The 27,113-nt window shown below is 38.1% G+C and overlaps 1 protein-coding gene across 3 annotated transcripts in view; it reads left to right on the top strand.

Moving 5' to 3' along the window:
* SORCS2 (sortilin related VPS10 domain containing receptor 2) overlaps window positions 1-27,113 on the top strand; it is a 525,812-nt gene that overhangs the window by 288,596 nt on the left and 210,103 nt on the right. For all 3 annotated transcript variants that reach the window (XM_088056209.1, XM_088056207.1, XM_088056208.1), the window contains exon 3: window positions 5,039-5,138. In XM_088056209.1, the coding sequence (XP_087912335.1) occupies window positions 5,039-5,138 (100 nt within the window). The remainder of the gene's footprint in view (window positions 1-5,038; window positions 5,139-27,113) is intronic.

The raw sequence follows: 27,113 nt of genomic DNA, 5'->3' as shown, positions 1-27,113 counted from the left end.
GGATTAAGGAAGAAGCATTTCTATATTTTTGGTTTTGGGAGGAAAAATGTGTCATTTCCAAAAGGCTCAAATTTCTGGAAAGCAGAGAGAAAGGTATTTCCAAAAAGTACTCCAGCAAAGCTGATAGCTGATTAGTAATCTGTTAATTGGATTCCTGGGTGTTAATTGGATTGCTAAGAGTCCTACTCTTCTCTACAGCCTTTGAAGAAACTGTCATCTGCACGAATTCCTCAGTGTATGAGTTGGGTGTTGGAATCCAATGTTACAATGTGTTTGTACTCAGAAGAAAGGCTTTGGGGTTTTGGAGGTTTTTGGTTCTGTTTGAAAGAATTTTATGAGGCTAACCAAAGCCTCTGCAATTTCCACATTGGATGTGTAAAAGCCCTTGAAGGTTTCTGTGCTGTTTAAGTGCAGAAGATGAGTTAGTTTTTCACTTCTTTAATGATATTCCTCTGGTTTCTTTCCTTTCAGTAGGTTTGTCTTGGTACTTGTTGGAACCCCTGATGTATCTGTTTTAGATACTCCATCAGCCAGTTCATTCCTCTGCAGTATCTATTTTCCTTACAGACATTTGAGGTATAGTCAACTGTGTTGTCTCTATTATTCAGGTGAGGGACCAGAGCACAAAGGGAATCCTACTGTTAGATGTAAGTCTGTCACAGAGCAAGAACCTAAAATAATTTCTCCTGCATTTTAAAGTTCATGCTGTAAATCTTGGACTGTTCTGCTGACTGAAAGGAGGGGAAGGTGGGAAGACAACATTTGCAATAGAGTCTGGAGAAAATTAAGTGGGAAGCAGTCAAGTGACTTTTACGTACAGATCCACTCTTCCTTCATTCTCTAATGTGCATCTCAATTGAATCTTTTTTTCAACAATTTACCAATTATCTAAACCATCTTTTGTATTCTTTTCCTTCAAAGACTTTTTTCTTTTTTTTTTTTTTCTTTTTTTTTGTTTCACTAGTTAAGTAATATATGAGTCATTTGAAATCTCTTCATTGTTGTCTTCCAGTATTTTAAGTTAATGGAGCTTGTACAATATGACTCATTTGACTAGAATGGATCTTGAGTTAGTCTTCAAGAAGAAAAAGTAGAGGAAATCTGATGAACATGTGTGTTAAGTGTTCCAACCATTCTCTTTGTAGTCTGTCTCTTCATTTAAAAAAAAAAAAAAGGAAGCTTTTTTTTTCAGTTGATGTGTCCTTTGGGTATTACATGTAATTTCGGAATGCAATTTTCATCTCTAAGAATCTTCATTAACATCTTATTATATCAATTTTAATTTTTCTTATATATTTTAAAGTATCTATTTGAAAATGTATCCTGGAAAAACAACTAACAATGAGCAAAGTTGAATCATAGGTGTGAGTCACCAGGGGAGAGCTTTATAATGATAGTGAAGTTCAAAAAGGCAAACATTTGGATCATGTCTCTTTTGGTATCTGCTAAATTTCTTCTTCTTTCTCAATATTTCTGTTGGACGATATCCAGATCCAATGTTTAGGTACAGTTCCAAATTATGTTAGATATAGATTTATTTTAGCTCAAATCTAAAAAAGTTACATTTTTGAGGATGAGACCCAAATTTTACACAGAGCTTAGGGGCTTTGGAGTTTTATTTCATCAGGGTACATTTCTCTACCACTTGGAAGTTTTCCCAACTATTTTTTTTAGGTAACACTACTAAGCTAAAAAGACCTAATTGTGTCTGTGCTGTAATATCATTGCATGATTTTGAGGACTCTTATCTCAACATGCTGTTCTTACAGTGGCAACTGATTTATTTCATAAATAAAAAAAAAAAAATAAGAATAGCACAGATTTCAGCAGAAAGATGTACATTACTTCTGGAGAAGCTCTTACCCAACCACACAGGTTGTGTGATGTCTGCATCAGTATGTGAATAATACTGTTCCACCATCCAGTGGTTCTATCACCTGAGTACAGGAAGATGTGTTTCCTGTGAATGCTTCACTGAGTTTTTCTCAGTGAAGAAAGATCCTTTGCCTGTAGTGCACAGGTGGATACACAGCAGCAGGATGCAGCCTGTGTATAGCTTTCTGTTTCCCCTGCAATGTCTGACATAAAGCCAAAATCCTGATTAACTGTGTCCAGATCAGTCAGAACTGCAGGCCAGACCCTTCTTTTTATAGGCAGCCTGTACACTTCTTGCTCTGATTTATGGAGTTCTGCTGTTGTGCTGCCACTTCAGATAAACCATGGTATAGGAGGAAGTTGTATTCTTCTCATCAGGTACATATGTATCCTTTTTCCATTATAACTTGAAATATCTTTTCATGATTTTTAGTGAGGAAAGAGGGTATTTATATCCTGATAAAAACAGATTACTCATGTGGAGTTTTTCCATCTCCTTAACACTCTTGAAACAGCATGAGTTTGGTTCCTAACAGAAAAAAAAAAAATCTCACTAAGATTGGAAAATCGTGAAGGACTCCTCCTCTCCTTAATTTTGTACAAAGTATGTTTGAAATATTTATTGAAATAGGTGTGTGCTGGGATCATGGAATTCATCCTCTCCAACCCTGTCTGTAGCTCAGTAGTACCATTAAAGGATATTCTGTTCTAGCTGCATGCTACAAAATGCTTGTTCTTTATATACAAAGAGTCAGGAACTTGGAAGCTATATCTTAGGTGAAAAAGTCGAGGTGACCTGTTTTCTATAGATTGTAGTTGATTTTGAAAACCAATTATTTTGTACAGTGCCTCTCTTGAATGATGTCCTTGAACTATGTACTCTTCTGCGTGAATGTCTCAAAGAATAGCTGACATTCCTGGGCACTCTCAAATCTGGGCTAGAGTGAAAAAGATTTGGAAGTCAGAATACATTTCTCCATAGATCCACAGATCTTCCAATCATGGTCTTGCTGCTTAGACATGGTGTACTTTTTGGGAGATACAGTTGCCTATTTTCTCAGGCTGGAACTGGATTTTTTTTTTCCCTTGAGATTGCTAATTTTTACCTGGGGGAAAAAAAAAAAAAGGTTTTTGACTGTATAATTTTACTACATTTATCTGAAAATAGTAGTTATCTTAGTGCTCTCTTCTTGTTAAAACCTCGTTCTTTTTGTGCAGTACTTTCTATAAGTCATGAGAATTAGAAGCAAAAGTTTTGGACTGGAACTTTTTATCTTGGAACTTCTCTTTTTTGGGCTTCCTGCCTGGACTCTTTTCACACATTGACACAGTTTCCATGGTGTCCCTCGCATGGTGTCACTCTTCAGTGGTCCCATTGTATTAATCCTGGAACTGCCTCTTCAAACTAAATTGAATCATCTTTAAGGTTCAGAGAATTATTTCATGATGGTATTACTGGGCTAGCCACCAACCTGATATTCTTCCCTCAAAGAGAATAGACTAGGTTATATTTCCATCATATATTGTTCTGCATGGTTTCATTACATGTGTCTGAAGTTGGTATTTTAAGTCTTTGCTTTAATTTCTTTCTGTCAAACACCACTGACAAATTAGGTTTAGCACTGTCCATCCTATTCCCCTTCGAATTTGAATTAGTTCTGTGCTGAGCACCCAGTTGTACATTGCAGTTGTATTTATTTGATATCTACATATTTGTCAAAATTGGATTGCTATGATTCAGTTAATTCTCTAATGAATTACTGTATATCTGCAGAGAAAGCAACATTGTGGGGGGAAAAAACCCCAGATCAAATGGAAACTGGATTGGTGAAAGCACAGGAGGTGCCTCTGGCTTCATACAGTGTGCCCTCCAACTTCAGTGACATTCTGGGTGGCACTGGGATGTAGGTGGGATGCTCATGGCAGCCTGCTGTGGGCACCAGCCCTTCAGGGAATAACCCGCCTCACATGGCTTGGAGGAGACCTCAGGCAGTGCGCTACTTCTCAATGTGTACACACTCAGGCAGGGATTTGGTTTTTCACTGTTCTCTCTCATTGCACTCAGTAATGTTCCTGCAGACTTTAGCAGTGACTGCCCTGGGTGAGGAGCATGAGGAGCAGAGCCTGCTGGGGAACAATGAACACGGTAGAAAGGAACTGTAGGGCAGAAATCACTGCCCAGGCAGTGCAGTGGCACACTGGGAGGGACATTCTTGTCTTGTCTCTCTTGGATGTGAGAGCTTTTGAATGCTTCCAATTGCTTGAATGATGAAGAAGGGACAAATGCCTTAGATGTGTCTGAGTCCCTTTCCAAATGCAAAATGAGTAACTGTAAATATGGAGAGGGCATATGGTACAACTTGATCCTAAACAGAACAAGCAAGGTTTCATCCAAAGTGATTTAAATTTGGATGTGACTTGCTTTGAATTTCACTAACTTTTCTTTATACTAGCATTTTACTTGTCTGTTCTTTTTATAATTGACATTGGCAATACAACTGCAGAGCTTGGATGCCATTTTTGAAAAGACTGCCGGCTTTTCAGAAATATGGAACAAATGCTGCAGAGTGCCCACATTTGAAATACTCAAGAGATGTGACATACTGATGGCCAAATACTGACTTCAATTTTTTTAATTCAAAATTTAGTGATCCTCTGAGAAGGAGATGGAGGAGTCAATGGGATACCTTTATCCAGTACTGAGTCTGCTGGAGGTCTAATGTGAGTCTTCCAGATCTCAGGCCAAATTATTCTCTTATGCAACAAACAGCTCTGAAGTCAACTCTTCTTTTCTGCACAGCTGAGGAAGTGCTGTTAGTACTTGCCAATGAGCCTGTGCTCTTCATAGCTCTTTTTTTCCACCTTGTGGGTGGTGATGGAAAGGTGTACGTCAGGCTTCTGTCGCTGCACAGAAAAAATAAACCAGCACAGCAGAGAACTTCAAAGTACAGACAGAACTAGCCAGGTTTTTTTCAAACCTAGAACCTAAGTTTCTTAATAGTAGCTGGTTTCTTTCAGTAGCTAATGAGCACTGGAAAGAACAAAAGGATGGCAGAGAAGCATTGAAAATGGTCAGTTGTTACACAGAGGGGGGTTTTCTTTTCAGAGTTTCAATGCTGAAGTCTTTAGAAGAGAGCTCTTACAGATGTTTGATTTCTTTCAGGTCTTCAGATTTTGGGACATTATACACAAAGTTGAATCTACAGCCTGGGATTGCCACTGTTATTGACAATTTCTACATTTGTTCCACCAACAAAAAGAAGGTATGTGTCAAAAAAACATTTTTGTAGTGCAGGTGAGATTCTGTGACTACGTGAAGTGTGTTTTACAGGTTTTCAAAATATAGGAAACTGATTTTCATGATGGTGAAGATCACTTTGGGTGCATTTGTAACATATAGAAGGGGGATATTTATTGTTCCTGAATAGAACAGACAGAAAAAAAAAATACTTTGATGGACATAGGAACTTCATGAGGTCATTGACTCATACGACTCCTGGAAATCAAGGTTTCATAGTGTTTTCCATGCAATTGAAAAAGGAAATTCTGTAGGTTTTCACACATCCCAGTGGATACTGAGGCTAACATTCAAACTCTTCATCCTTTATGCACAAGGTTCTTTGCATGTTCCTTAATATAAAGTATAGGGATTGGGCAGGCTGTCATTGATAATGTTTATCCTGTGTAGACCTTAATTAAATACATTTTTAAAACCTCTCTCCTTGAAGCTTTCTTAAGAAATGTTCCTGCATCATTAGTGAAAACAAAATGCTTTTCCTGGACTTAAGTTAAGTGGACTTCATAAGTGAGAACAAAATTGACCCACTGAGTGTATTTACAATGGATGTTTTACTAGAAACAACAGGAAGAATGAATATAAGAAAAAACACGGTAACAGTCCTTCTATGTCTCCAAAGTGCTCGTAATTTAAAGGGCAAGAATTCCGAAGTACAGTGTGAAACACAAGCATAGTAGGTCTTTCATGAAATAAGAATTTTCTCTTGATAAGGGCCTTTTAAATCCAGTGTAATACAGAAACACTGATTTCAGGTAGAGGCCACTGATTGGAAGAACAATGTTTGTTGTGTTTTGCTTAATCAAAAGTCAGTGGAACTCAGCAAGGCTGCCTTGATGATTAACTACATACTGTATTTCTCTTGAAATTGTCACTGGAATTGTGCCCAAGCTGTGCTGTGTCTGAGTTGGGTAATATATTTTTAATCTGCTGCAAAGGCAGAAATTATTTTTTTGTTTCTTGAACTGGAACTGCCAACAAGCACAATTTCTTCAGATTGTGTAGCTCAGATATATGATCTATATGGTGGCTGCAAGTCCAAAAGAATAAAACCAAAACTCTTTACCCATCTCAGTTTCTGGAATAAAAGCTAGAAGGATGAGATGGATGAGAGCTCCATGGAGGATCATTCCCAGCTCCGTCAGCTACAATATCAAAGCCTGCCCAAGCACAAGTGTTCAGTGACAATATGGTTGTGCCACTTGTCTGAAAAAATAAACAGCAGTAAGATCAATGCTAAATTTCAAGCCTGAATGAGACAGCAGTTCACAAGAACCCTCATGTTAATCCTGTCTTAGAAAAATCTATATTCTACTGAATTTCACAGTTCTTAGAGATACAAACCCTTCTTAATAAACTAATATGATACTGACATCCACCTGATACAGGAAGTCCCTTTGAGTCAATATAAATATGCTATTTTTATGTGGATATTTGCTTCTATGAAGGTGTTGTTTATTAGTATGCAAACAAAAACATCAGAGCAGAAATAATTTCTAGTGCCTTTAAATGATGCCAGAGGGGGATCTATTAATACACACAAATATACATACATGCATATGTGGTACAAAAATGATGAGAGTACTGGGGTTGCATGCTTTAGCCAACAGCTTCAGACTGTTCTTGGAGGTTTTGCAGCCAGATGTAGAAGGTAAGAAGAAAGTCTTCATGTTGTAAGAGCTTTGTCTGTTGTAATGGGAAATTGTAGGTGCTGGACCTTTGATTAGGGCACTAAGACTAAGTTGATCTCACACAAGTTATTTGGGGTGATGGAGGAACACGTCTCCCTGTCTGTCTATTTTGGCACAGTTGCACTGGGGTGGAATAGAATATTTAGAATTCTGACTCCCTTTTCTGAGCTGAGCAGAAGTCTCAGGGTTTCACTTGTTCCTGATATTACTTCAGATCATTATAGTGATCTGATTTTCTTCAATGACTTCACGTCTTTTAAAATGTGCTGAAAATGGAAACTGGAGCACTGTGTATAGTGGAACTGAGCATGCACTTTAAATTTAAAGTATAAGTAGTCCCATGCTACCACTTAGCATTTAGTGACTGGGAAAATACATGAAAGCAAAGATAAAAGACACTTATAGGGATTTTTAATACTTCGCATATTAAAAAGTGTTCTATGATTTCATTTCATTTAGCCATTGTTGTCCTTATCTGTGGAAGAACAGATACTGTACATTTCAAGCTCATTGTTCCCATCATCAGAGCATTAACCACACCTGATTTAAGTTCTGTAGAATTAGATATCTGGTCAAGCTCACTCCCTCTGCAATAAAAAACAAACAAATCAAGGGAGAAATATGGGTATCTCCAGGCAGTTTATACTGTTAGAATCATAGTTCTTTGTGAGAATTCTATGAGAACAAGTTTGAATTACGTAGTGGAGGTCTCTGTAACTGACTTTGTGACTATTGTGGGTCTGAACAGAATCAAACTGTATGTCCTACAAAGACGTACAAAGAGATGGGTCATGGTTGAACCCCAGGTGGCAGTTAAGTACCACACACTGCCATTGGCTCATTTCATCCACCAGTTCCCTCAGGGCTGTGGATTCCTCTCATCAAGTCCCATGGACTTGTGCATCTTCAGGTTCCTTAGATGGTCTTGAACCTATTCTCTTCTTACCGTGGCAAGTTCGGCTTGGGTAGTATGACTAGAGCTCTTGTGGGTCAAGAAACAAACACAAAGTGGGAGATTATTTGTTTGTTTGTTTTGAAATGCAATTAAATATCTGCTAGAAGGTTCCAGTCTAGTTCTTGGCCTGACATAATTTTTACAGTTTATAGCTACTGGTATACCAGCTCCTGGAGTGGCTCAGACTTGCCTCCACTCTGTGAGCTGCAGTTATACCAGACAGACTAATGGACTTCTGAGTGAGCTTTATACAGTAAATGTGAAATTGTACTGGAAATTTTCTATCAATTACTCTAATTTTCATTTTCCTAAGAATTATTGAGAATAATGCAATTGATGAAGAAGTGCAATAGCAAAAAGTACAACAGCATCCTTTTCACATAGTACTATATGGAAAAGGAATTGCATAAAAAACCCCACAAGGTTATAAGGTGAAATATAGGAACGTTAGGGACTGAATGAGCTGGAGGAAGCTTGGAAATCATCTATAAACCCCACTACACTCATTCAAAAAATGTGGCACATTCCATTTCTCTAAGCCTTCTATGAACAAGTTGTGATGAGTAGTTTTCATAGGCCTAAGAATGGGGAAGGAGTTGTATCAAGGTCATGTCTACACAATCTTTTAACAGTTGAGGTAAATTCATTCACTCTGTGTCTTTTTCTGGCTGAAGGCAGCAGAACTCTAATGCAGAAATTGTGTTGCTGCAGAGGACTCAAGCTATGAAACCCAATTTTGACAAGAAATGATGGCAAATCTCTGAGGGTGTAGAGCATTAGAGGGCTTTGTTGCTCTGAATGGACCTTTCTGATGAAATCATAGGATGGAGGTGTGAACAGTGTCTGTATTGTTTGAGTCAGAGTTGAATTGTGGTCAGCCAGCTGCACATTTTTACCTACCTGCAAATGACCAAGAAGGATCATAGATCATCACCCTAAATTCTATGAAACAGCAGAGTAATAGGCAAGGTCACACTCTAATTAAGAGTTCATACTTCCTAAGAATGCATAAATATTTGCTTTGCATTCTGTCTGGTTTTAGTGTAGTATAAACCAGCATCTAAAAACACTGATATGATTTTGGAAAGCTGTAGAGTAGTGAAGGGGAGTCCTGCTAGGTAAACTCTCAGATGCTAACTTCATTGGAAGCACTTTTTCATCGATCTGTGTCATAAAATTGCCTTTCCCTATGCAGCCTGGAAGTATTGTGCAGTGATAAGGTATGTCCCTGTACTTCAAAAAAACCAGAATTTATGTAATTATCTCCTTTTCACTAATTAACACATGCTGATAACATCAAATCAATCTGGGTGCAGGAAACCCATCAAGTACCATGTGCAGGAAATTATTTGCTTTGTGTTCTCTGTTTTCCAAACTAACATTTTAATTGTGACTTGGAAATGTGATGTATGTGGCTTATAGAGTATGGGCTTAAGGCTTCCACAGTGTCAATCTGGAATCAGGTGAACAAAGTAAATTCTTTCTACAGAAGAAAAAATTAGCAGAATTTAGAATTTCACTAAATTATCAATAAAATATTTAACATTTTTTGGGACATATATGCTGTTGGATGTAGAAATTACATATTTGATTTTATGTGGTGTTGCTGGGGAGGTGTTGAATGAACACAGTGATTTTTTTCCCTCACATTCAGTGCATATTTTAATTTTAATTCATGCTAATGCAATTGGTACATCCATCCTTCCGTTCATATGCTTTTGGAAGACAGGCAGCTAAGCGGTTTATGTTCAGGCTTTTGATATTAAGAGAAAATAAATGTTGATTGTGCATACACTAACTTATTAGTTAAAGGGGTCGAACACTTACGTCTCCCACCTGTCACAATAACCAATAGGTGCATGTTTTTCCAGACTGAAAGGCAAGGTGACAAACATGTATTCTTGCTTGCCAAACAAGTAAGAATAAGCAGAACACTTAGAGTAATAAGGGTATAGGCTTTCTCATACACTATTTTAACTCCTGATAATTTAAATAGTATGAATTACACTTTGCAAAAGAGTATTTGCCAGAGCTATAAAAGCATTTCCCAAGATGCAATTGTCTTGAGCAATGTTTGTAAGCACTTACAGGTAAATGCAGTCCTACATAATTTTGACATTTGTCTTTCAGAGCAGAACAATTGGTTGTGGAATTTGTCAAAATGCAGTATGACTACATTTACTTGTAAGGAATTATTCTGCTCAAGTATCAGTTTCCTTAGAGACCATGCCAGAACATCTGCAAATATAGAGAGCAGAATTATCTTACACTTTTACTGGTAGTCAGCTAAGGAATATTCCTTTCAATACAGTAAATAGTTACTTCAGGAACATTTCCCTGTGAAATTACAGAATATGAGTCTGTATGTTGAGATCTCTACCATGATGTGTTCTTGCCTTATAAGCAGTGTCACCATTCAGTTTTATTCCAGTGATGCACCATCAGAGCAATAATGTGACCTGACTACATCATTTTGCTTAAGGCTTAAGTCCATGACGGTTCAGTTTGTCTTCAGATATTCCAGATACTACCAGCAATATACCCAATAACTGACCTCTTTTTTCCCCACCCATACTTTGCTAGTTGGTAAATTGCTGGGAGAGGCAGTCCTGGACAGACTTATTTATTCACACACAACTGATGAGCAGTTGCTTCGTTGACAGCCAAGAGGCTGCTAAATGCGAGTGGAACTCAATAGGTTAAACCAGTCAGAGCTTTCATTGAGTTGTTAGCTGGAGTCACAGTCCACAGCAGAATTCATCCAGCACCACCAAACCCATTACATACATGGGGAGGATTTGATGGATGCTGTTTGATGTGGTGTGACTATGTATATGTGGAAAAATAGATAAAGCTTTGATAAATGTAGTGGAATTGTTGAAAATTAAAGCTGTGGATAAAACAATGGCTTGGGATCTGGCTATTAAAGAAGTATTTGAGTTATTTACTGGATAAATGGAGGGTAGGAGCTATAGCTTTCCAGCTGGACTGATTTCTGCTGTGGTTGAGAAACCAGGGCTTTTTCACACTTTGTATCTAAACAGGCGTGCACAAAAAATGTATAACTCCTGTCATTGTCATATTCTAACCCCTTGTAACCCTTTCAATAAGTGGAAGGTAGGAGCAGTGTTATTGATCTATTTGAGAATACCCTCTCTCTTAACCAGTAGATTATGAATGCATTTTCCCACACAGCGTGACAGAGAGGGCTTTCATTTAGCTTTGTTTCCATCAAAACTCTTTCTGTGCATTTCTCCATCCTGTTCTTGTATGTTCAGAGCTAGAAGGAATCCCCAGCTCTTGTTGACCATGGCAGCTTTGTCTTTGAATACCTTTCTGAATGCATGTCTGCTAAAACCTTGAACCATGCAAGCTGAAGCTGCCTCTGAAATTTTTGTGTCAGTTCTACTCTCTTGGAACCAATAAATAATCTACAGTCCAGCACCTGAAGTACACTGTCATTAAAGGCTTCACTTGATATTAAAAAAAAAGAAAAAAAACAACCCACAAAAACCAGCCAAGCCAGCAAGCCTGATAAAAAATACCAGTGAACAGTAGAATGCCATGACCAGCATGTAGGTTTCCAACAGTACATAGAATAATTGCTCATCAAGGCAAGGTGTGTGAGCTAAATGGCTGCATGCTTGAATAGACATTCTGTGTTACTGTTCTATCCTAGAATTCATTTGATGCTGAGAGTTATCAATTGATGTTTTTGATACTGACCTTCCACTGTGATTTTGTAGCCCAATGTGCAACTTTTGCGTTCTTTTGTGCTCAGGCATACAATTATTCTGAGGAAAAATAGGCCTGTCTTTGTGGTATGCTCATTATAGATGCTTTTGTTCCGTTTTTATGAATGTCCTGTCTAAAACTCATTAGTCATAAAAGCAGACCAACAACTACCAAAAAGACGTAATGTTAAATTAAGTTTACTGTAGTGAAGCCAAAAATAAAATGACTAGTTGGTGGGAGTACAACATAAAAAAGATTTATGTGAAAATGGAAAAGACCTCCGAGCGACTGTTAAGAGACCATTGTGCATATGATTCTGCACTTGAGAGACATCTATTTCCCTCCCAGTAATTCTGGAAAGAGAAGGGTTCCAAGCATCGTATTTTCAGCAAGGTTTTATTTGCTATTATGATGAGCAGGGGTCATTGCTCGGAGAAATAGGAACAGTCAATCAAGAGCATGCAGCAGAAAGCAGGTCTGAAGCTGTCCTCAGCACCTGGGGGAGGGTGTGCTGCTGAGGGGGTGGCTGGTCAGAGGGAATGGGAATGCACAATATTCCATGCCAGGGGGGTTTAAAATTTTTGGGATTTTGATTTGCTAGGTCTAAAAATAAGGGTAATTGTGCAAAATTTAGATCAGGTTGTTATTTCAAAGTTCATTATTTTAAAATGTAGATTTTTAGGCCCAATTCTAAATTTGAGCCATATGCCAGAGAAAAATACACCAAAAATAGTGGATTTGCTGTGCAGGACACCGGGTAAGTTGTGTGTTTCCCTGTGCCAGCCTGTCCATTTGCTCATTGACCTGAAAGTACTTCTGAAATCCTTTGCTTCAGATAACGAAGGGAAAAAACAAACTCAAATAATCAACCACAACTGTCTGCAGGAGATGTCTAGACCTGAGTGAGGCCTGAATGAGGCTTTCCTCCGGCATGTTACAGAATTTCTTGTGTTTTGGCAAAGCTACAGCAGTCTTCTAATCAATAGTTACAAGGATCATGCACACCTTTCTTTTAAGGCTGTACATTTCTAGGCAAATATCATCCTGGAAGATTTTCTGATGCAATATGGGACTTGCAGAATTAAATATAACAAGGAGGCAAATCATAATATATGGGGTAGTGTCCAAAGGAGAAGGTGTCCATACGGAGAGTGAATAGAGAGTTACTTGATCTGCATGAATTCTGTCACAGGTAAAACAAGAAAGGAAGATGTGCTGCATTAGTGGTGCTGAATATTAGCAAGAGGAAACAGGAGAAAGAGAGAAAAGATAACTGGAAAGAGGAAATGGTAAAGGATTGGTAACAAGCCTCTAACTGTACTCAATAAGTATTTAGTTGGTCACCAAATCTGCTTGGATGAAATGGGTACAGGTAAGTCTACAGAACAGAGTCAGGTTTCTGTTGAACTGGCGTAGGCAAGATGAGGTGATGACTGATTTTGATTATTTGTATCAGTTGCAATTATCCTGTACGTTAATTATTTACTGAACATCACAACATGCCGAGAGACTGTATCATGTTCCCCAAGTTGCAGAAGGGAGGACATTGGGAACTCTCATCTTAACCAGAGTCTAAGGCAGGAACCAGTAAGTCCATGTTAAGGAGATGATATGAAAACTACTAAACTGTATTTGACAAGAGGTGAGTACCATTCAGGAGGTCTGCAAGGACAGTATACAGTAGGTGTATTCCCCAGACAGCCCTGAGAAAATAATGGTGTAGTGTGTTTGAAACATATTCATCATGCTTGCTGATGGATTGTTTCAATCTCCTGGAGACCTGAGTGTTTCCTTCTCATTTCCCCAGTGCTGGAATGGCAGATGAATCCCAGCCTCCACTGTTAACACTGTGCTAGCATGGTCCAATCTACTGATGTGTCGAATCCTGCTTCTCTTCACCACCTTTGTTCAACTTCCCTTGTGCTGACCACACAGGCTTCTCTGGCTCTCAGTAGCAGAGATGCAGCAGGACTTTTTTCCCCAGAGCTGGCATGGAAGCACAGTGGAGATGAGCAGGGTTTAAATGATGCCCATGGCCATTTTGCAGGGCTGGCAGTGTGCTCATCCCCTGAGAATCCCTGGGGCTGCTGCCCCTCTGATCTGCCAGGAGTAAAACTGATGTTAAACCAGTCAGCTTCTGCAATCTGCCTGTCATGGCACAAGCCTCTAAACTCTTACGGAAATTAAGTATTCCAGTGGCTTTGTTTATTCCACTCTCTTTGTGGCATATACTAGAAGGGATGAATGTAACAGTTTGCTTACCTGTTTCTAATTCTGAAATGAGCCCTGACTCCCAGTAGCCCCAGCACCCTGCAGCAGCAGCAAAGGCCTACTGAAAAAGCAGAACCTGTGTGGTAAATATGTCCTAATACAGCCTGCACCCATGTGTTTGAGCACAGCTAGCTGAAATTCATACAAAGATAAGACAGGATTTTGATTTGGGTTTTTTGGGGTCTTTTTCACACTATGTGTTTCTGTCAGAGAAATATTCTTCCTCCTGGAAACTGGAATCTCACATTCAGCTAATCCACCTCTCAAGCCTTCTGGATGTGGTCTCTCTGGGGCTTGTGCTAGAGACAGATTTTTTTCCATCTGTGGGAATAATGCACTTGGTTGCTGCCATTCCTTCATAGAACAAGATTGCTATGGAAATGAATGGTGGATTCTCCTTAATATTGCTTGTTTGGTTTTGAGGAGAGATCTTCTGCAAGCTTGTTTAAGTTTGTGACTACCAGGTATTTCTTTCTTCACCATTTTTTTGGTGGGTTTTTTTTGGCAACCTTTCATAACTTCTTTCTGCTTTTCCATTTCCTAATTTCTTTCTAAAATGATTTCTACTTTTCTTTCTCCCATTTCTGAGCATTACTTCTTCCTACACTTCACACATAGATTGTGGACTAAATTAAAGCTTTTTCTTTCATGGTTACAATTACTAAAGAAAAATATTATTTAGGAGAATGTAGCTAATGGTCTATGTTTCTATTTAAAAGTCACAATATTCTTGGGATAATAATAAAAAAATTCTGCTGACACATCCTTAACTATCATTCATAAAACTAATCTCTTCAACAATGGTGGTAGGATGAGTCAGGGAGCTGTTAGCCAGGAGACCTGACATCACTTTCTATGACCTTGAGCAAGCCTGAGCCTCCCTGAAGTCTGACTTCCTATTGCCTCATACCTTGTAATGGCATTTGTCTGGTGCAAAACCACTGTGACGTGACATGATTTGACAGCCTACCTTGAGATCAGATTGCAAGGTAAGGTTTTGCAAAAAATAAGAATTACTCTGGCTTAATTTCTTTATTTATAAACTTAAGACCATAATACTGAAGTCTGTAGATGAGCTGTGATCCCTAAATAAATGCTAAGTTTATTACATTTAATAAATGCTAATTTTTATTACATTTCAAGACAAATGCACATTTATCAGGTATTTTTTTGTCACATCCCTTCAGTATTCAACAACATTTTAAGATTTTCAACATGCTGAAAATAATTGTTATAAATATGTTCCTATATTTCTTAAGATCATTTAGCATTTATCAGTCATGGCTGGTTCAGTACATAGGAAGTAATGTGAAGATGATGGTAATACTTTCAATCTCACTGAAATGAGGAAAGTCAGCTTTTTGCCCCAAATAGAACAGGATTAATTTTTTTTCTGCAATCTCTGGATCTACAATTCACAGATATATTATTTTTTTCTCAGTCCTCTAAACAAAATTATCAGTCTGGGTATTGAAATGGCTTTCAGATTTGACTAAGATGCTGTCATTCTTTTCTAGAAGGCACAAGCCTGTGCAGGGAGGGTCTGGGATGGAAGTGTGTCAGGTAGCACTGAGGGATTGCAGGTGTTTACCATGTAAAACTCAGTGCCAAAAATGGATGACTGCAAGCTGCATAAAAGCTGTGCTTTCAGTGTAACTATGGCTACAGAAATCGACCAGGGATTCATGGGAATAATCAAGGATCTCATATCAATTTAAGATATTAAATGCACTAGAGTAGTTTTTTTGTGCTAATGTATGTCCTGGTTTTTTCATTCAACCATAACTACGAACTAATTTTTTTACAGATTGTATCACTCTATGTTTAAATGCTTTTACAGTTTGTTTGGGATGCTGGCAGGCATAAATTAGTGGGGTTTGGCTAAAGATTCCAGTATGTCCATGATAATAATAATGTCTTGCACTTTGTTCTTTCTTTGGGCTCCAGCAAAGGTAATAGTTCTCTTACCTGCTGCTGCTGAGGATTTCAGAAATGCTTCTCTGCTCTGCAAAGTGCTGTAGCACAGAGCAGGAGGTCTGGGTCTCTATTTTTCTTTTTACATATTTGCTATGTAAGTCTGAGGGATGCAGGGTTTGTGTTGGGCTTTGCAAAGCAAAGGCTCCTCAGAAACTCTCATGTGCTGTGTATTATCGTGAGGCCCAACTGTAAGTTTTCACTTGACTTAGGCTGACAAAGTCTATAAAAGTGTCCATTCTGAACTAAAATTCCATTCAGGAGGTACTAATGTATTGCTTGGTATATTGCAAAACCATATTAAAACCACTTGTGTGCTGTACTCTGCCATGAGATCTCAGAATTTTATGTGCATGTGGATGACTTGGCATCTCCTGTTAATAACTTTGGGAATTCTGGAGAGGTTATAAGATTTCCCTTTTACAAATGTGGAAACAGAAAGATGTAAATTATTTGCATGGGAAAGAAATTAGAGAAATTTAATAATATGCAACACATCAAAGCCAGTCTCTTAGCTTGAAGACTAGTCTTGAAAAGTAGTCTTTTCTATCACAACAAAATATTAGATTAATTCAATAATATGCATTATTACCAGCTTACAGGGGAGTTTGGACTTGCAGAAGGTCTATCAATACCATAAATATCAGTAGTCAAATATATGAAAGTATATTTTGATGACAAAAAAAAAAGGGGAAAAAGGTTATTATTTCCACAGTCAAAGACTGAAATTTAGGAATTATTTTCAGTGGTAAGATCATAATTAGCTTTAAGAGGGATCAAGTAAATTTTTACAATTTATGTTGGTTTTTCTTAAAAATTAAATAGGTGAATACATGATTTGATAAAATATTAATTTATCTGTTATCTAAGATAAAATATCTCTAAGACTAAAGATGTGACTTTTAAGATAAATTTCCTAATTTTGTAGAAAGCTATTCTGTGAAGATAATGGAAGTTTTAAAGCTTTTCTAAAGTGTTTGAGGCAATTTGAACTACATCTTAAAAAAAGTTATACTCAGAAACGAAGAATCAAGTTTAATTCACACCTAGGACCTTAATTCTAGATACTCAGTTGGAAAACATTTCCCCTGTGTTTCTGCACAGTTCATAGAATTTAATTTTTATTAACTCTTATCTTCTATAAACCATTTACCATGTAAAGTACCATCAGTACCTAATACATGGCTGTATTTTACCAATTTTTACCAGTACTCTGAAAAGTTCTGAAAAAAATATATATCTTGACTTCCAAATTAAATAAAATGCTTGGAAAAGTGTTGATGGAGCTAAGAAAAACCAACGAGATAAAACAGAATATTTTGTTCAAGTTGTCACTTTTTTTCAAGTTGTACTTTTAAATGTAGTGCTTTTAAATTATGTCAAGCTTTACTTATAAAAGTAATAAATTCTCCTAATTAAAATTAATGTTTGGCTTGGGAGACCAGTCAGAATTAAAGTGTGCATTGTAAACATTGCCTTTGCCACTTCAGCATTTTCTGGCAAAAATTTATTTTTTTCTGAAAGTGCCCTGACATTTTAATAGCTTGGTAAGTGCCAGAGCCTTACACATTTTTTTACTCTGATATCTGGTAAATTTTTGACTTACATAATATTTATAACTCTGAGTTATAAATAACTCATATATAACTCACATATTTATATATATATAACTTTATATATAAATATAACCTCCAGGCTATAAAGGATGCTGCTTTACTTATGTGTTTTTCACTTTTTTTTAATCATTAGTAAAGGCATTATTCTCTTCCCACCCTTCTTTTAAATCTTAAAATCTTAAAATCTTAAGAGGCAAATTCATTCGGCTGATGCTCGCAGTCTACGGGTGGCACTACTCCGGTTTTCTATCTTGTGTTCAGTAGTCCATAATTTAGATATTTAGATAATTTTGATAATAGATAAAAGAGTTATTTATCTCTTTTGAACATTTTGATAGCACACTGTGTTGTGTTTGTGGTGGTTTTTTACCATCTCTCTTGTCTGCTCTCTGACTAAAGAAGCTACTGCAGCTTGTCAGTGTTAGAGGTTAGACACTTTGCTGTTACTTAACACTACACTTTCACCTGCCACAACCTTTAAGCCATGTTCAGAAATGTAAGCTAAATATCACTCAGGGAAAAAAAGAGACAAAGTCTAAGTCTCTAAGTGTTCATGATAACAAATAAGTTTATTTAAAAATCAACAAATTATGTAGTGACAGAATGCCAGACTCCTTCTTTCTGCCTTCCTGCAGCTTCAGCTAACAAAATTACCCCAGAGAATATTACAATTGCAAACTGACACTGACATCTACTGTGGCTTTTACCAGAAGTCTCCAAAAAAGGTCTCAAGGCTCTAGGCATTTTTAGTAGATATTAGGAAAATTAAGAAAAATGTAAGAATGCACAGTAAATTTTCAGTTTACTTTTTAATCCAGTAAATATATGTTGATTGTTGCAAACTAAGATGCTATTGTATTTCCTCCCTGAAGTTTCCAGCTTATTTTAATTTCTTAAGGAATTATAAACATCAGGAGGAAACCTTCAATTTAGGCTTGCCCAGCTCTGTTGTAGTATATTATATGGTAATCAGAGGTATCCAGTTTGATGATGACCTTTCATCTAGGATTGTTGTTAGGTAGAGCACAGTGCTGCAATCTGGCCTTTCATGTGTTTTGAGTATTGATTTTTCAGATAGCAACAACTGGAATTGTAACCTGGGGAGGTCTGGCATCACTGTGACCTGGTTTTCTTTTATTCCTTGTAACTCTAGTCAGCTTCTGGGAGCAGTGTGCTGATGGAAGTGGCATGTCTCTCCCCACTTTGCTTTTGTGAAAGCTCCTAAAAAAGTGTTTCACCAGTGTCTCTTCCTCTGTTTCCATTCCATCTTATTTCCATTCCAATTCTCTTTTTGTCCTCCCACTCTTCCAGCTGCAGATTGACCTGGAGGAGGCTTTTCCTGGCACCCTCACCCCAGGAGCAGCAGCAGCATTCAGCTGAGCCTGTATGTCTGGGCAGCCTTGCATGGACACTGCTAACGACTGCAGCTCTGAAAGTTGAGGGAATTGTACCTCGGATGAAAAATTGCAGTTTTGGTCAAGAATCACCTCAAACTGGTTCCCTGTTTTCAGAGTGTCTTACCTCTTTCATTTGGACAGAGAAATGTCCTGGCATTATTTTGTTCAAACCTCTATGTCAACTCCTTCCCTTTCTAAAGCTCCAGGGTACGAATCCCCAGTTCACACTGGGGTACCATAAACTCACAGAATTATTTATATTGGGAAAGACCTTTAAGATTATCAAGGCCAACCGTAACCCTAATGCTGCCAGTGCCACCACTAACCCATGCCCCTAAGTGCCAGGGATGTGACTCCCATGAAGGGTCATGAGGGCAGGACCTGGCACTTCCACCTTGTTGAACCTCATGGAGTTGGCCTTGGCCCATCAATCCAGACTGTCCAGATCCATCTGCAGAGCCTTCCTGCCCTCCAGCAGATCAACATTCCTGCCCAATTTGGTGTTATCTTTGAAATCACCACATGTGCGCTGCCAAGACTAATTGTATTCTAGAGGTCCCTTCCAACCCGGTATTCTATTATCCAGATTGCTGATAAAGATGTTAATGATCTGGATGAGGGGATTCATGGTGATGGGTGGCTTCCAAATTAAATAAGTGTGATGATGGTTGCTGTGACACTAGTTCTGTGTGAAGAACCCATAATCTGGATGAAATGCTCTTCCTGCCTAGGGAATGAGAGTATGAGCAGTAGTGCCACAAGGGGTTGAGCTGGTGACTGATGTCAGTACTCCAAGTTTCTAAAACAATGTCAGCAGACCTCTTTGTAATCTTGAATATACTTCCTCAATCTAAAAATCTCTTCCTAAATGGAATTCTCTCATGGGAATGAGGTTACTTACCGACCATTTCAGAATACAGTAGATTGTCAGTGTTTGTTCCTCTCATGTAATGGTGGGGATGCAGTATTTATAGTCTTTCCATAAGGATTGCTGTTGGAAATAGCAGAGTCACAACTGATTACCTCAGCTACTGTTTACAAAAGCCAGTTGAATTAGCATACCTTGGTTGGAATAATCTAGCCCCATGTTAGAAGTGTATTACCCAGTAAACACAATGCAGTTAATGCCTGTTTGCAGAGACTTCACTCATTTCAAAAGTCTCAGGAGACAAAATAATTTATTTCTGTGTCTGAGCTGCTGAACAAAAGAGAAGCTGTTGTTATCTGAAGTAACAGGACAGCATATGTTTCACTGCAGTGTGGCTGGCAGCCTAGAGCCTTGAGAAATACATTCGTATCTTCAGGGGAGCATAGACATCAACTTTGTGCATCTCAAGAGGTGTTAAAACAACATCTGATGAGTCAAGTTACAATCAAATGAGCCTTGCTAGGGAAGAACAAGCAATACAGTCAAGGTTTTGGCAACTTCCATTTTACCTTTGCCTTTTATAATCAGAGAAAATCCACTGTGATTTCTTACAAATTTTCTTCAGCTTTACAATAATGAAAGATGTCCTGAGCTATTCTCTCTGTCACACAACTATCTTGAAATTTTAACCTCAGAAGTGAAAACAAAAAGTTAAAGTACATTTTGTATTTTATCTTCTATTCCCTTACCTATTAAAATTACTGAATCTGTCATCTAAGACTTCCTGTGTTAGTCACCTGTGGAAATTTTCTTTATTCTGGAAGAATAAATCGCAAATTTTCATTTTTGAAAACAGTTTGCCAAACAATTATCTTGAAATGTCAATTCTGCAGATTTATGTAGTCCTGCATTTGTTATGTTTGTGTTCAGCTATGCCATTCCATCTGTCTTCATAATTATAATATAGGCAGCCATTTGGGCACTTTAAAGTTTGTATTTTCTGGTAGAAGACATCAATGATGCCCACATTTTTAGCATCCTCACACTAGTAAACAAGGAAAAGATGTTAATCATTAAAGGCTTTTTTGCTCCCAACACTTTGCAAAGCCTTTGAAAAATATTCCCTGTATGAGATAAAGATGAAAGGTGTGTCAAAAGGTTTTCAAAGTCTGTATGATTCTAGAAGGTCAGGCAATTTCATCGCCAGTCCTAGACAAAGAGAAGGGACTTAATTTGCTGCTGATGAGAACAGCCCCAACCAAAGGGGAAGAGTCAAGTCTGTGGGGGAGTGTCCTGGGTTGATTATGATGTTAAATTGTATCACCATTCATCCACCTAACCCAGACACAGGTTTTGTATTCTTAAAATTCCATCTAAGAGTAAAAGTGAGTGGAAAAGAAGCACCGAGTCTGTTATCAGAGACTGTACTTGCTCCCCCCGCATCAGGAGTTTTGACTACAGCACAGACAGACAACAAGACACAGATCGCCTTGGCTTTCCAACTAGCCGGAGCAGAGAGGTCTTCCTGGACTGTTTTCTTTCCCTTTTTCTGAAACAAATCGAACCTGCTCTGGACTGAGGACTCGGGGGAGCACCGGGAGCTTGCACCCATGGACTACCGGGAGCCCAGCCTGGGCAGCGGCATTTTCCAGCGCCAGAGGGACTGATAACAGAGCGAACACCCACAGGAAAGAGACCCTCTGAAGTTTGTCATCTCTTCTGAACGGCGAGAGGTTTTGTAATTTGATATTGTTCATTTTTGTGCTGGGTAGTGCTGTGCCTGTGAAATAAACAGGTTTTTTCCACTTCTCTCAGAGAAATCTCTTCCTGAACCAGTTGGGGGGTGGGAGAAAAGGGCCACGTGTGTTTGCTTCCCGGGGGGAGCCCCACTGGAGGTTTTCTCCCAAATTTGCCCTAAACCAGGACAGGGAGTGATGTGCTCTGGTTGGATCTGTAATTCCATTATGCTGATTAAAAGGAGTGGCACAGAGAAGCCTGAAGCACTGATTCTTCTCTTAAGGAACAGGGAAAGAGAAAGCATGTTCTGTCTGGATTTGTCTGGCTGAAGTTGGAACCACAGGGTGGTTCTACAACATCTAACTATGGATTATTCACTCAAAGAGCCTCAGCTGGGACCATGATACGTAAATTAACAGAGAAGTCCATGGCCATGTCAAAGGCTCAGACTATTGATCTTCTGGATTAATTAACAGCTTCATCTCTTCACCTTGTCCACCTCATACAGTTGCACACCAACCAATCCTTACCATGGTGCCCTGTAGTACTCTTGCACATCCATCTAGGAGCAATTGCAGCAAAAAGGTGGATGACTTGGAGACCTGATCTTTACATTTTGCTTGTTCTCAGTCAAAACTCTAGGGCTTATTTTCCTACCCCATCCTTTGCATTAATTTAGAATTACTGGTTCTATTTGCTGAACAGGTTGTAGGCAAATGGGGAGACATGCCTTGGGTGTAAGATCTCTCATTTCTGTTTAGTTTTTACCTCAGAATTCCTCTTTTCTCACAGAAGTCATATTTATAATGGAAATTAGAAAGGATATAAGGAAATCCTTTCATCCTCTCTCTGCTTGCCATGTTGAGGAATTATCACCAAAAGTAGAAACACTGACCTTCTCCTTAATCAGAAATAATAGAGAAAATGAATTCAACCAGTAAAGATTATTTCAGTATGCCTAGGACAAAACTACTTGGTTGTGCTATACCTATTATATCCTAGGGAAATTGACACATTAGGATGGCTAATAATTGCCTTGCTGAAAGATCTTCTATTTTGTTGGCAAACCTTGTGCTATTGCATGTTTATTGCAAGGTAACAGAGAGCTTCATTCACATGACACTGAATTCTTTTGCCATCTTTATATTAATGCCTGATCATGTTCTCAAGAGCAGTGGTTTGACTGGTTTATGGGTGACAGTGATTAGTAAGTAAAGCAGCATAAACAAATCTTTTGAATATTTGTGCTTCTTTTTGTTTTTTATTTCTCTGTGGCTGTGAGCAACATGGAAGAGCATCACAGGCATTGTGTTGCTCCCAGTGCTGCTACAGGATCTAATCTAAGTTTGATAAAATGTAAATTAGCTGAGTTTACTCTTGAGGATTTAAGTAGGTAAAGAAGGGGTATTTATCAAAATATTGTACAAAACTTCTGCTGTGTTTGCTTGTGCCACTTCATTTGTCAGCAACCTTCTTGAAGCATCAACCTGTAGTCTGGCATTAGAACTGGAGTGTTGAAAATAGTTTCCTAATTCTTCTATGGACTATGAGTTTCTTTATTACCAGATTATATTCTTATGACACAGATTATAGTTGGAGGTACATGGTAGACAATATAAATATGATAAGAGGTGTCATTACAGCCCATCCTTGATTAAGATTTTATTTTACTCTCCTCTTAACTAGGATTGACTGGATCACAGGCTGTTTCATTTAAGAGGCTGTATGTGAGAGCTTTGTTGATTTTTAATTTTCCTCCATTGATTTTCAGCATCCAGAGAGCACTTGTTCTCTAATGGCTCTCTCTGTTGGTGTTTGCTTGCAAATTGAAGTAAAAGATAAATGGCTTTCAGGGTAATACCTCTCCAAGGGCTTCCACTTGAGGGCTGGTGGCTGTTAGCAGAGCTGCATTATGTTTAGAAAAGTTCTGTGCTCAAACAAAAGCATTCTTGAGCCTCTTAAGTGTGGTAAAATTGTTTTTAGGTCTGGTGTGACAACAGTCTCTAGCTGATCTATAAATCTTTGCAAGGAATAGCCCATTTGTCTACTACTTGTTTTTCTATGAAAATAAAATTCTCTGCATTTTTTTCTTAGGAATTTAAATGCGTTCCTTGCCCATGTTTTTTCCACAGGAAGCAATTGATTTTTCAGTTAAAAAAAGAAATAAGAGTTGCTGGTATTCAGTTATTTTTAACAACTATTTGTGCTAAAATGCAAAGCTAAGTTGGAAATTTTGGTCTGCACACTGGAAAACAGTATTTTTGAAATGGGTATAAATTAAATTTTCAAAATCTTTGCTTGCTTAGGAATGTTAACTTCACCTATAGCATAAGGTCCTTTATATTTGGATAGTTCAAGGCTTCTTGTGCACTGTTGCTGTGATATTGCATTGAGTAATAATGTTCTGTCTTACAACCACTGCTAGTGAAAGGGTCCTACTTAACACCCCTTGCCCTTTGCCTCCTAAGACCAAACTTAATTATTTAGAAAAGACAAATCCTTATTCTAGGCTTAATTTATAAAGCCATGGAGAAAGAAGTGTGAGGCACTAGGAGCTGAAAGAAAATGATCCAGTGGCAACGTTTCTTCCCTTCATCTTCACTGGAAATGATTGCTATTCATTGTCTCAGAAAGTCCTATTTTGGTGTCAGGTAGCTTTGTACTGTTTGTACAGAAAGTGCAGTATGTGTTGTCATGCAAACATATCTAATCAAATTTTTTAAGAGAGTTTATTTGTCAAACATATACTGTTTATAATCCATGCATGTCTTTTTAATTAGGGTTTCAGTTCTTCAAATACCTTGTAAAATCAGTAAGGACTCAGCTTAAGGGACCTGTAATACATATTTGTTACTCTGTTTTTCCTGCTACTTGTCAAGCTTAATTCAAGCAGCTTCAGGAAAGATCTGAAGTAAGATTCATATTCAAATGTCTTGATCAGGACTGAAACAGCTTAACAAAGTACCCCATTAGTATATGGGTCTGAGAAATTAAAGACTCAATCTGAAACAAAAAGAAGCTACAAATCCTGGGGTCCTTTCCCTGCTCTGCTGCAGCATCATTTTGTGTCTCCCAGATGAGCATTAGAACAGCCTCAACAGTCCCCTTGCCCTACAGAGCATTGGTCACAGCTTCATCAAATCTGAAGAATTAAACCCTGGGTTTTAGATTGGTTTCTGCGTTCTGCTGCAGCTGGAGTTTTAACTGGTCATGTTTGGCACTAAGCAAGTGGGTGATGCTGTTGACTTCAGTGCAGTGCTTAAGGTTAAGCATTTGCACAATTACATTTGGGAACTGGGGAATAAGATGGAATGTACAAAAATTAGTCTTTAGCAGAGGAGTAAGACAGGAGCCTCTCCATATCTTAATTTATAAATTAGGAGAGTAGCTTTTTTTCCCAAGCAAATCAAGTCTCTGTTTTACAAAAAAAAAATGCAATTTATATGAAGCCTTGTCTTAGGTGTTTTTTTAAAGTTATAGTTTGCTGATGACTGTGTGTGTCACAGGGCACAGAGAACTCTTTTGCTGGAGGCTTTGTTTCAAGCTTGTAGGGCTTTTCCTTCTCAGTAGTCAGGCACATTACATTAGATGTGCTTTTGTTTTGTTTCTTCAGTGCAGCTTTCAGGGTGACCTCTGCTGAGATAAAAGGACTAAAACCAGTGTGGTTTTTCCTAAAGAAATATCTTCATCAGAAATGGGCAGTTCATTGCCCTGACAGCAATTTCCAAAATGAAACCAAACCAGACTTGGAGCAGGCCTGGCAGAGCCACTGCCTTTCTGTTCCCTCCTTTATTGCTTGTGAATCAGAGCAACGTTAAGACTTGAAATGCAGTAGTATATGTAATGACCATAGTAATGATTGAGAAAAAGCACTGTCTTTTTTTTTTCTTGAGGAATTAAAGGAGTATCATAATGTTTCTACATTTTGGGTTGGCTGTTCATTGGAGACTCTTCTGGAAGAGCCTGAAATTTGGGCTATGTCTTCACTGCATGGTTCAGTGCTGTTTATACTCAGGCAAATGTAGTGTGAAGGGGTTTGAAATTCTGCCAAAAGTAAGAGTTGGATTTAAGCTACTGTTATGGAAAGCACCACCAAAACAGGGAAGATGTCCAGGTTTAGCTCACGCAGAGGTGGCACAGAAGCTGGTCTGTGTTGGAGGGATGTGCTCCACGTATGTGCTGGGGATCTGTCCCAGAGCCTCCTTTCCCAATGAGAGAGTTTAAATACGATTTTAGGCCAGCATGGAGCTCCAGACAAGGATCTTCTCCCTCTCCCTCCCCTCTAAAGAGTGCAGTAGGTTGGCCTTGAAGTAGCTCTTCTTACAAAGATATAAACCCCAAATGACTGAAGGGGAAAGACAACCAAGGGATTTAAATTAAACAAGTCCTGATGTTTTTCTGTTTGTATTTCAAATGGAGTCTGATGCGGCAGCCTTCCTGCAGGAGTGGCTTGTCACCCAGGAAGGACTCTGTGGAGGAGAATTGCTGCTCTGCTCACACTATAGGAGCTCCTGCTCTGTAGGGATGCAGCAGTTTTTGGTGAGAGTTTGGGTTGGGTGTGTTTACTTTTGTGGAGCTGTGAGTGGCTAATTTGAAAGTCAGGGTATAGAAAAATGAAACCTCCATCTCTTGTGGAAGTGGCAAATAATGATCTCTGTTGTGAAGGTGACTTGGTTTACTCTCATTGCAGTAGAAAGTAGGAGATTTTGTAAGTGATATTAGACCATATCACAATCCATAAATCAATCCATGTTCTTTGAAATGGAGTGTGGGATGTAAGATATGTGCATGTGTGTGTTTATCAGCAATGGATACCCGAGAGCATTTCATGGGAAAAAGCTAAGAGTGATATCAGAGAATAGTCCTGGAATAGACTCAAATGAATAAAATTGTGAATATTTTTCATGATACTTGTTTTTAATCAGATGCCTAGCAAGGGAGTTGAAGAAGGGCACTGGAGTGGTTTGGAGCTGAAAATCAAGCATTATTATGGAAATAGACTCATTAAAACTGCCTGTTATAGAAGGGACACTGTTTTTCTGTGAACACGATATTTTTTTGATAATTGAAATATGTTTCTAAAAAAGAACTATACTTTTCAAGTTTTTTTCTTTTTTTTTGTTATGTGATTCATGAATGCCATTTATAAGTAGACTAGATAACTTGCCCCAGAATATCTTGAACATATCAACCTGCTTTTTACTGATCCTGTGATGTAACCAAACTGCAAAATAAAGGTTTCTTTCACTACCTATAATTAGTATAAATTACTAAATTTGGATCTCTAGGTAGTGATCTGGTTCTATACCACAGCATGCATTGTCTGATGTTGATGAAGTAAACTCAAGTAGCTTGAAGTTATTTCCATTATTTAAAATACTTTATATGATCTAGTACCATTTTTTACAATACCTTTAAAAAATATTTTTAAAGCATTTCTTTCACTTTGAACCTTGTCTTACACCTGATACAATAGACCTTCTTGTAGCATTTGCATACAGGTTTGGAGCTATTTGATTACTTATCAAAGTTACACTGTCATCTTTTTAAACTTCCTATTAATTCTAAAATTCTAAAGTGCTATTTAGTTTTTATTTTCACCACACAGAGTGACAGCCTTGGCTTAAAGAACTCTGTTCAATTTATTCCAGCTTCAGTATTTGATGTCAGAGGGTGCAAGGTGGGGCAGCTGCTCCCTG

This window comes from Pseudopodoces humilis, chromosome 6, assembly GCF_049639895.1.
Source record: "Pseudopodoces humilis isolate 2021_Gansu_Grassland_sample_001 chromosome 6, ASM4963989v1, whole genome shotgun sequence".
NCBI lineage: Eukaryota > Metazoa > Chordata > Aves > Passeriformes > Paridae > Pseudopodoces > Pseudopodoces humilis.
This window is presented reverse-complemented; position numbering and strand designations above follow the sequence as displayed.